This window comes from Stegodyphus dumicola, chromosome 4, assembly GCF_044657685.1.
Source record: "Stegodyphus dumicola isolate Sdum_Otavi_A_Nest chromosome 4, ASM4465768v1".
Classification (NCBI taxonomy): Eukaryota; Metazoa; Arthropoda; class Arachnida; order Araneae; family Eresidae; genus Stegodyphus; species Stegodyphus dumicola.
Genome location: NC_140771.1, coordinates 120,155,716 through 120,168,003, shown reverse-complemented (window position 1 = coordinate 120,168,003; position 12,288 = coordinate 120,155,716). Strand labels below are relative to the sequence as shown.

Below are 12,288 nucleotides of genomic sequence, written 5' to 3'. Positions count from 1 at the left end.
GAGTGATACTGAGTCTATTGAGTAATATATAACTAATCACTCTCATCATTTTTCAAAAAGAAATGACTTTATAAAAATGGATGATTATCGAAGCAAAAATAAATATACCAGAAAACTTTTGTACAGATAATACCGTTACATATGGTATTTACCACAAGATTGTAATGGATAAGCTTTACAAACCTTAGCATTATTTTAAATCGGTGACTTGTGTGAGGGGATCCTGTTGCCTTTCACCCTTTTCCATACCATCTTGGGGTGCTCTAGACAAGGAGGACGTGGTGCTATACCAATTAACCACTATGTCAGAGAGGTGGTGCTCACGTCTCCGTCACTTGTCCACTTGTTTAGCAGATTTCCAAAAATACGAATATATTAATGATCTTCAACAAATTTACATACATGAGAAATAAATGCACTTCTCCTTTATATGCCTGCCACACATTTATGAGTGTATTTGTGAATAGACAAATGATTTGTCCCCCAAATGGCACTATGCTCAGGTCTCGGTGCTGCATATTTGTCTTCTCTTTCACAGGTAAGATATTTAAAAATTCTTGTAGCAGATGAACACTGTTAGCTTCACATCAGCTTCCTTGGGATCAAATTTATCCCCTCTTCTTTTAAAGAAGTTTTTTATTGTTGTTTTACTCCAGCCTAATAAAATGCAACAAGACATACCAAGCTATTTCAACTGTTTATGTTTTCAATAAATTATGTTAATATTCAGCCACATAAAAAGACTCCACGGATTTTTGGTGCATTTTTTAACAAAAATTTTCTTTGTTGAAAATCAATTTTAATCAAGTACATACTGATTGTTATTATCTATGACCATTTGCCATTTTTCGGGTAGTTTCATAATTCATCGGTGTAGAACTTCTGTGGTTTATCCTATCCTCAAAACTTGGCCAAGTGATTTTCAGTGGCACTTTGGTCGCCAATTTTTTACCATCAAGAATGTTTTGCAGAGATTGAAACGAATGGTAGTCAGACAGTGCAAGGTCCAAGTTTTATGGTGGATGCATAAAAACTTCCCAACCAAGTTCCGTCAATTTGTTCCGAGTCGTCAAAGATATGTGTGGTTGCGCATTGTCATGATGGAACCCAACTCCCTTTCTGTTAGCCAAATCTAGTCACTCTTTCTGGATATCTCTGTTCAAACAGTAGAGTTGTGCACAGTATAGGACAGAACTGATGATTTCGCCAGGTTGCAGCAGCTCATAATGGACAACTCCTCATGTGGCACCCAAACATCGAGCTTCTTTTTTGTAGCCTGTCCTTTTCAAATGATTCCAAACTGTCATGAGGTTGATTTTTAGTGCTTCCGCTATTTCCTCACAGCTTGTGTGCCGGTCTTGCTCCAATAGTTGCCAAATTTCATCGACTTTTTCAGTGACTGGCTGACCAGAGCGAGGTGCATCTTTGACATCAAAATTCCCAGAATGGAATCGAGCAAACCACTCCTGGGGCCTTTGTTCCCTCACAACTTTCTCAACATACACTTCACAAATTTTTAGATTCTAAAAATATCTTCACAAGCAATGGAAGCTGAATGTCACATTTTAAGCACATGTTCATTTCACATAATCGGGTGAGTGTTGGAGGATGTATAGGAATCAACACCAACTAGTAGCCAAGAAAAAAAAAAAAAAAAAGAAAGAAAGAAAGAAAGAAACCACAGAGACTTTTTATATGATCCTATATTTATTTTCAATATGGTTGCTAAATTGGCCAAAGAACAAAATGGTTAGAAGTAAGTGAATTTCTGTAATTGCATATCATCTCTCCCTGAATATTAGACAAATACCTAATTTTACATAACCATAATACAATTTTTTTCAGACTTTACATATATTCTTAGCCACAATACATTTTACTTACATGTTAAAAAAAAAATATGAAGGGAAGAAAGACATTTTCATGATAATTTATTTATTTCTAATTGATTCTAACAGTTGAATAATATAATCTAACAATCTAATTTACAATAACAAACTTTTTCCAAAATTTTCCTTGAAGGAACCAAGTAGATTATTTTAAAATTATACATTGTCAACTTAAATCAAATTTAATATCAGCAATTCATTTTCAATATTATGTACTAATGATTTCACTGCACATACAATTAATACACATACATAATTACAAAATACAATTTTATTACTGTTATTTTATAGTTGAACAGATTTTTGCCCAATAAGTGCAACAAAACAAACATTAAAAAAGCAGTAAAGAGAAACGTGCAAGAGCATGCCACAATCCGCAGAAAGAGGAAGCAAAACCCATCCATTAGAAATACTACTTGCCTGCAAGGATTGAGACAGCTTTACAAAATCTCTTTGAACTGCTTCACTGTTGTCTAAATCAGATTGAAGGCCCTGAACTTTGGATTTCAGTTCATGAACATCTTCCTCTAATTTTAACTAAGAAACAGAAATTACTTGCTTTTTATAGCTTATGAATCAATCATGACAGGGCAGAAATTAAAGCAAATACCACTACTCAGGAGTTAAGCAACAAAAGGAATGTAAATAATAAATAAATAAATAATAAAAATTTAAAAAATTAATTTGATAAATATGAATAAATTTGACATAAAAAAACTTCAACATTTAATATTATTATCCAAAATAACTAGCAAAAGTCAAAAACAGCAATTTCAGTAAAATGATTAACCCTTTGCGGCTCAGTGTTCCACTACATGGAACACCCAAATTGAATCGCTTCTAAAACCTTTAAATTCAACCGTAAATAGATAAAAATGCCTTTATAATATACTTTGAACCTTTCTTTTTAAACAGTAGATAATTATAAAAATTCGTGCAGGTCTAAGTAAAGATGAGTCCTAATAATAAACTTCCCACCTAAAAACGACTCCTAAAAAATTTGAGATGCCAATATTAGGGCTTTCATAACACAAAACACACCTCACCCCTCAATACTGCTCACCTCACCTTTCAATACTGCTTTGTTTGAATTCATTCTTCCCCCCCAAAAAAAAACAACGGAAACAGAAAACGTAAACAACGGATGTTCTCTCCTAAGCACAGATGTTCTGATTCGCGGATGCCTTTGCGGCTCAGTGTTCCACTACATGGAACACCCAAATTGAATCGCTTCTAAAACCTTTAAATTCAACCGTAAATAGATAAAAATGCCTTTATAATATACTTTGAATCTTTTTAAACAGTAGATAGCAGCATATCACAAGGAGAAACAGAATTTTCATTTATTATGTGTTATTAAAATCCACTTTTTTTCAAGTAATTTTCTCTATTTTTTTAATGATATAAAAAATTTTATTTGGAAAACAAATTAGGCATAATTTTTCTGGCTGTATTCCAAATTATTTATTCTATATATTTTTTTTAATCTTTCACACAAAAACCATACGCAGAATCATTGAATGAAACCGGGTGTTCCATTAGCGGGAACACTGTGCCTTTAGCGATTTCATGCTGTTACGAATCATAACATCTGTGCTTAGGAGAGAACATCCGTTATTTACGTTTTCTGTTTCCGTAGTTTTTTTTTGGGGGGGATGAATTCAAACAAAGCAGTATTGAGGGGTGAGGTGTGTTTTGTGTTATGAAAGCCCTAATATTGGCATCTCAAATTTTTTAGGAGTCGTTTTTAGGTGGGAAGTTTATTAATAGGACTCATCTTTACTTAGACCTGCGTGAATTTTTTGCTGTCGCATTTTAGTCTCATTCCCGTTTATTTTCAATAATTGTGTAGATATTTTTCGTGTATGTATATATTATAAGCTTATTTTTCTTTATTGTTAACATTAATCGTAGTTAATTTTTTTATTATTAATTTTCCATAAATGGCGCAGAGAGGTCTAACTCTTTCCGAAGCGCTAAAAGTGTTTCATGAATTACCCTCGGATTACAGCCCAAAGATTTCCGTTTAAATTTGCTGTGTTCCCTCTGTGCCTTGAAAGCGTCAGAGATAACTTTGAAGAGGCGACGTCCCTCAAGACCTGAAGATACTCCCAGGCATAAAGTAAAGATTTCTGGGGGAAAACACTACAGTAGTGCAGAACACATACCGGTGAAGGGTACACATAGACGATGTGCACATTGTAGCATGAAGCAGAAGCCGCACAAAACAAGTTTTATGTGCAAAACCCGCAAAGTTAGTTTGTGCTTCCATCAAAAAGTGTGATTTCCTTTGAACAATTTCACGAAGCTAAGAAATAGGAAAATTTGTAAATATTTTTGTATATAGGACTTGTTTAACAATATTTATCTCATTTATCCGTATATATTCAAGAATATTGTATATATCCAGGAAACCATATATACAGCCATAATACAGAGTTTTTTCATTCTTATACAAACGCTTCTACTCATTTTCGTGCTTCACTGCAATGCTCGCTTAGTCGCACTTTTAAAAGCTCTGGCGGCGCAGTGTTCCACCTCATGGAACACCCACAGAATTAAAACGGTAAGTGCAATTTTTACAAAATTTTACCTGTATACTCCTTTAAGACTAAATAGACTGCATACAACTTTTTTTGTTGAAATTCCGATGTTAGCGTATAGTGTGCCGCAAAGGGTTAATTGGCTGAGGCTTTTATCAAATATAGCACAAAAGATGATTCAACAATAATCATTAATATATATACATATATATAACGAGGAGTATCTGTTTGCTTGCATGTGTGTAAGTAATTCATAAAAATTTAGTTTTATCCCAACCCTGATGTAGCTTTGCTACTTGACTTTCAAAACAAGAGTAAGGTCTATAGAGAGATTTTAAAAAAACTACTCCACAGGATCAGGGCATTTATTCAAACATTTCCATTCATGAGACCCAGCTTGAGTACACATCACCCATCTTAGATTCATGTTGTCTGTTAGCAGAAGTTATACATGCTGAGCAATGAATTAATAATTGCTTTTTTTTGAAAAAATAAATATTAATAAAAGCTATTTGGGCATTGGAAACACCTGTACAAAGGGAACTTCATCTACAGAAGTGTATGAAAGCTTTTATACTTACAGCAAGGGAAACCTTGGCAGAAAAAGAGCTTCATTTACAGTATGAGCACATGAGAGCTTCTACATCTACGTCAAGAGAAGCTTTGGCAGAAAGAGAGCTTCATTTACAGCAGAAGCATGTCATAGCTTCTATATTTAGTTCAAGGAAAACTTCAGAGGAAAGACAGCTGCATGTACAGCAAGAGTGACATAAAAAGGAAGAAACTGAGGATAGTGAATCAACATTCAGATCTAAAATTAGGAGCAGTTACAACTCAGATTAAGACTATTGTAATCACCCTGAAGTTGTAACAGGATGGATGGATGTCACATGTAATCACTGTTTGACAAAGAAATATATGTGCCAACCACAGGAATGTGCTGTGCCAATGAAAAAGTGAAGCTGCTGCCATTTAATGAGCTTCTAGAGCCTTTGCTACCTTACTTGTGTTAATCAAAGCACTTTATAAAAAATAAAATGGCATACATCTCAAGGTTTCAAATGGCATCATTTGGCATGTCATACATAGTGCAAGAAAGTGATTTCATGCCTACTTTTAAGGTACAGGGGCAGATTTACTACACAAATGGATCCCTTCTTCCCTTTCCAAATGAAAATCCAAAATTTCTACAAGTTTATTTCACTGATGGACAAAAATTAGAGGCTGATCAATAATGTGTTCATATATCTGGTGAGTTAGAAGACATCATTTTAATGGCATATTTATTAAGAAATGAAGTGAAAAATTGCAGATATGCATTGTTCATATCAAATAAACAAAATAAAACAAATTAAAGCTACTGGACCTCTAAAATGAGAACGGAACCTGAATCTTGCAAGATATGAATACACAGTCTCACAATTTTAATTAAATATCTGATAACTATTAGCATAGCACTGAATATAGAGATACAGTTTGCCAATGACTGTTATTCCTATCTCATTGTATTCTGAAATAATTTGCTTTTACAAGTTAGGAAGATAAAAATATTTCAAATTCTTAATCAAATACATCTGGAATGTGACTAAAAGCTTATTAATGAAGGAGAATATTTGTCTACTGGCCTCAGCTGAGCAAACTAAGTTGCAGACACACAGCTACCAACTCACTGTGCAAACAAATGCCCTTATAAATGCATTAAAATACGGCTTGCATAAGATCTCTCCTTCAATCCAAGAGAAAGCATCAGAAAGCTCTTATATCTTTCATTTCAGGCATTTCATATTTAGAAAGAAATTAATGTTCTTCCTGAGTGATATAAACCCTCTTGTAGTAGAGTAAGGATTTTCTAAAGATATTTAAAGCTTCTAAAAGTAGCTTAAAAATATTACATTTTAAATTTCTCATTTAGCTATCTCAGACTACCTCGCTCCTATCTCAATACTTCATATTATATAATTGATTTCTGCACTCAGAATATTTTTTCATAACATTTATCAAAACTTCATTCCTTGGCAGCAAATATATGCTGTTTATTAACAAATTTGAAGAATCTACATTAACAGTTTTTATATTAATAGCCTTTTTATACAAATATACATACAGAATACTACATTTCTACATTAATAGCCTTTTTATACAAATATACATACAGAATAGAAATAATTCAGAGATTTGGCATAAGTAAAACATATATTTTTATGTGTTTTACTCAGCTAAATAAATATTTAGACTTGTTGCTTAGCTTATAAAAACTAAAATAAAAATAATTATATAAAGATCCAATAAATTGTAAGAACAAAATAATAATAATAATAAATAAATAAATAAAAATTTAAAAAATTTTTTAAAAAATTTTAAATTATTTTAAATGAAATGAATAACACACATACTTAATTTTCAAAAATAAATAAATAAACAAGCACGTTTCTTCTCAAATAAGAAAATTTTGTTCTGCCCTATTTTTAATATTAAATATCTTTCTACAAATTCAAAATTAATTTCACACAAAACACATACTCTCATAAATCTATCACAAAGTAATAAAATATAATAAATAGAATAGAAGAGCTATTTACAACTTTCTTGTTAACTAGAATATACTATGCTCTAAACTGAAAAGATATAAATAATTTATTTTTTTAATAAATATAAAAACTATATTCAAATGATTAAGGATAGTCATTACATAGGAAGGCAATTCGTATAAGCAAAACTTAATTTCTTGAATGCAGGGTTAATATTTTTATATTACAGTCATATCCCCATATCCAGAGATTCAAAACCTGCTGTTTCAGTTATGCCTGGTTTACAATAGAAGAAAAAAGTACTTTAGAGTTCCAAAATGTACATCAAGTGATAAATGACCATGTGGCCAAATATGAAGCAGAGCAACTGAAACAAGAGAAGCACAATATTCCTGCAGCAACCATAACTATATGTGTTGGGGATGAGAATAGTCATTTTTAGAATCTCACATACATCCAAAGGTTACTTGTTGCTCCTCAGAATTGCACTTTTCTTCATTGAACTTTCTCCCATAATGGCCATAAAAATGTTGGCAAAGAATCAGTATTCAAAACATATGATCTTTCCTCCTCCTAAATGTACACAGATTTCCTTATTAAATTTCTCTCAGCTCTGCTTTTAAGTCTTCTTGTTCTCATTATCAATATTATATCACAGCTTTCACATTCAGAAATTTTTTACTTGCATTACAATGACTTCCAAGTATAAGACTAGCGATGCAACAAATGCTTCTAAATTTAAGAAGCCATGATGTTTTATTCATTACGAAAGCAAAAACTGTGGCAATTATTAAGTTCACAATACTGTTCTAACAATACATGAAAAGATATCCCAGATAAAATCTTACTAAGTCAACTTTATCAATTAAACTTCACCGAATTCATATGCTACAAGGATGTTCATTTCCACATGGCTTTCAACATTATCTCTGGTTTCACATATCTGTAGTATGCTCTGAAATGAATTACCTGAAGAAATGGGGATACAAATGTAGTAATTTCAGTTAAAAATTGTACAAACACTCAAATGCTTTGCTGGGAGCAAATGTTACCAACAACAGATTTATATATATATATATATAGCGCTAATGACATACTATGCCATCCTTGGTTAAAGAACTGACACTTCTACAGCAACAGGGTAAACAAATACATGTTCAAGAAATAAAATTGAAAAAAAAAAAAAAAAAAAAAACTCGAATATTTCAGATTTTAACAGTCACCAAAATGAGTTATAGTTTTTTATGCTCTCACTGAACTTGCAGTCTACCAGTCTGCTGTTACACTCACCTCAACTAAACTCTTTTTTTTTTTTTTTTTTTTTTTTTTTTTTTTGTGTGTGTGTGTGTGTGTGTGTGTGTCTTTTTAGCTTAAGCATCATTTTTATTTATGCCATATACAATTCAACAGCAAAACTACACAAATTTTAAATGCAGCATATTAGTATACATTTAGAATTCCTGATGCTGCATTAACTGTTAGCATACATTTTCCTGTTTTTTTCAGCCTTTCTCAGTTTATCATATCCATGTTCAGTTTTCCTACTCAGATGGCTTTATATATATATATATATATATATATATATATATATATATTTTTACTATTAATGTTTTGTGTCTTTAATTTATTTATTAAATATCACATTCTTACAACACATAACATTCAATAGCAAAATCACACAGTATTTAAAAACAGCACAGCTTCAGAATTTTAAATAGACAGTCTTGTGTGCTGGATATAAAAATGTTTTTTTCTATAGTGTTGCCACTGCTCGCTTTGAAATTATTAAGTTTGTTGACCAGAAATTTGTTAAAAATTTTACAAATTACGGTACAGATAATAAAACAAATTCAAAATTCAAGCTTCCAGTTGCTTGAATTCATGTTCGGGTGGAAGAGTACGTTATTCAAACTTTGATAGCTCTAGGTACCGTTGTTTTTCACAATAAGAGAAACATGCATACATTCATGCAGATTCTTCATCATTTAATTTCTTTAAATATAATACGTGGAGATAATAGTTTGTGGCAACAATTCAAAAAGTGATACACCATTTATAATAATTCAATGCAAAATACCATTTTGAGACTAATATCCCATTCGGGATTGGCGTCCCTTTTGGGCTATTAAAAAAAAAAGGAAGCCTTTCACTCACTTATTTCATTTAAATGTCTAACTGGGAAACAATACTATAAACCAAAAGCATTTAATTTTAGTATCAAAGAAAAATTTGTGGTACAAAATGAAAAAGTTGTTTTCTTTACTTCAATTAGGAAGACAAAAACTTTTGATATTATACAGTAATTTTTTTTAACAGATCACTTGTTTCCCTCCCCCAATGATTTCAGCCAGATAAGATTTCATGTAATGACATGTTCCTTTTCAAATATTCTTCTGTAACGTGTAGAAATGTTCTGCCATTAAATCCCACCTCCAAAAACAATTTCATTTCATGATTTTTCATACAAACTGTATTACTTGCAAAATGTCTTTTTCTAGGCAAAAATATATATATATATATTACGCCTTACTATCCTATAGCAGACAAAGCTAAATTTTCATCATAATTAAGCACAGTTTAATCTGAGTACAATAACTGAGTGCTCTGTCATATTAAATCTTTTTTAAAAATGATGAGAAATAGTTGAAATGACAATAAAAGTGATTGAAACAAATGTTTGGTGATTTACTGCTTGTATCCAGCCCACGGTGAAGTATCTTACTACTCTGACTATTTATAAAATAAAAATTATTTTTCAAACAACAGGGGATAAGGGAGATACAAAAATAAAGTTCTCAACCGTCAGAAATTTTATCAAAAATTACTTAATTTATAAGACAAAATACTTCATGACTGAATTCATGAATTATTTATTGGGTATTTATTTAACAACAATCTGTATCACTTAACAAGAAAGAAAAACCACAAACCTTAGCAGCCTGTAATTCGCCAAGCTGGGATTCAAGTTCAGAAATTTTATCGTTTTTTACACGCAATTCATCTAATAAAGAAGATAAACGTTGATCAAGTTCACCATTTTGAGAACGCTGCACACTTAGTTCTTGTTTTACACTTTCAAGAATACCTAAATCATTCAAAAAATAATTATTTAATAATGTGGAATTTAAAAAAATATATTTCCACAGCAAATAATAAAAGTGTAAACTTCTATTTTAAACTTAAATTACATATAATAGGAATTGACATATATATTAATTAAAAGAGAAGTGATTTCCACTATGTCCTTGCTTTGCTCTATTCACCTACAACTGAATGAAAGACGGGCACTGCAGACAAAATAATGAAAAGAATCTTCAAGATGAGGTGTCACTCTTTAAGAACTAAGATTACATTTGACAACTAAGAGCTAAAATTTTTTCTAACGCAAGAACACCTTTTACATCAGAATACACAGCAAACAAATCAATCTAAGTAATTTATAAACATGACACAAAATTAATTAAATTATTATAACAATGTAAACTACTTAGTGATAAAATACAAAGGTACTTCCTTGCTAAAGCAGCCACTGCATAAGCCTTTAGAGACATTGAAGTTTGCATATTACAGGACTGATTAAGTTTACCAATTTTAACTACAAAATGCAGTGACAATGCCTAATGCACATCCATATCCATAAAAACACTTCAAAACTTCACTCTTTAAAGAATTTAAATAATACTTTATTTAAATTCTGGATCTGATAACTATGAATGGCTTAAGAGACAATTTCAAATAAATAAATATAAAATTCAAAAGAAATAGATGCAAAAACAAATATGTATAGAATATAAATAAATCATGGAGGTAGGAAGTAAGAGGAGAGGCCCTAACCGATCTTCCCCATACACTGCTTTGAAGCACTGGCGATCCTTTTGTGGAGACTAAAACATTCAGTGACTTACCATTAAGATCAATGGGTTTTGACATGATCGGATGTAAACATTTTGTAATTACATCACAAATTTACATATAAATGTACATATTTTCTTTTTCTACAAGACTACTTTCAGAGTCCTAAGTATGTGAAAAGAATACATTTTTAAACAACATTTTATTCTGAATCGAATTAAATGCTACATTTCACAGAACAATTTGCTCAGAACAGTTTAATTTGAATGAAATATTTTCACAAGTTTTCGTTAATTGCATAAGAAAAAAATTTTTAAAGGAATTCGATTTTATTCGGTTAAGGATTACAAAAATTAAAATAAAAGTTTATTGTATTATTAATATTAAAATTACACATTATTTCTTTTCTATTTACAGAGCTTTCTAAAAATAGTTTCTCAAATATGACATAATTTTTTAGCTTCTGAGGCACCTTTTGAATTGAAAATCTGAGTCAATTTGTAATTAATGCTCTATTCGGTCCATTTCAACCTTTCATTTTAATAGTTAAATATGTTAAATATTGGTGCTGATTACCATGTACTTAACTTTCTCTGAATATTTCTGAAAGGGAATAAAAAAAGGATTCTTTTTAATATTATTTAAAACTTGTATTTGAGTTATTATAAAATATAAGGGAATACCGTATTTTTCGCCGTATAAGACGCACCGGCATATAAGACGCACCCAATTTTAAAGGAGGCAAATCTAGAAAAAAAAAGATTATGAACCAAATTCTGTAGTAAAATATTTTATATCAACTGTATAAAGTTAACAGCAGTTTAAGAAAAATTTTATGTCAACCATGTAACATACTAAGAGCTATCTTTACTCTCATAAACAGTCAGCAAACAGTGAAAGTAACATGCACCTTAGCAAATTTTATTACTTCCAGCTTGAAAGCAACTTTATATGGCAGTCTCTTCTGCTTCGACATCTTGATGGGGTGGTACCATACTACATATATCACAGCTCACAGCTATCAGTGCCTCCGCTTGCTCCCGCACTGCGATTGGCTGAGCGAAGAGACGTGTGCCTTCACCCGCTCCCGCGCTGGCTTTCGAGACTCTAAAAAGTGCACAAAGCCAGCGCAGGAGCGAGCGAAGGCACGCGCCTCTTCGCTCAGCCAATTGCAGTGCGAGGCAGAGCGGGGCTTCCTGGTCTCAGACGGCGCCAAGAGGTGAAAGGGAACGGAGTGGCCGAGTATTCCTGCGGTAAGGTATGTATGCAGAGGTGGAGGGGCAGCGGAGGGCCATGGTGGGCTTTTGTTTTTGCCGTATAAAACGCAGCCACTTTTTCCTCCGATTTTGGGGAGAAAAAGTGCGTCTTATACGGCGAAAAATACGGTAATTCTTTTAATACTTATCATATTTTTTTTACCCTTAATTTCAACAATACATATTCTAATGCATGCATTATTTTTAATACCCACTCAAA

At 31.8% G+C, this 12,288-nt stretch overlaps 1 protein-coding gene across 4 annotated transcripts in view; it reads right to left on the bottom strand.

Annotated features, from left to right (window-relative positions):
* LOC118187094 (rab GTPase-binding effector protein 1-like) overlaps nt 1-12,288 on the bottom strand; it is a 223,199-nt gene that overhangs the window by 18,020 nt on the left and 192,891 nt on the right. For 3 of the 4 annotated variants that reach the window (XM_085815394.1, XM_085815392.1, XM_035357283.2), the window contains exons 16-17: nt 9,891-10,045; nt 2,310-2,426 (exon numbers count right to left, since the gene is read on the bottom strand). In XM_085815394.1, the coding sequence (XP_085671520.1) occupies nt 2,310-2,426; nt 9,891-10,045 (272 nt within the window). The remainder of the gene's footprint in view (nt 1-2,309; nt 2,427-9,890; nt 10,046-12,288) is intronic. The other variant, XM_085815393.1, reaches the window with a different exon arrangement.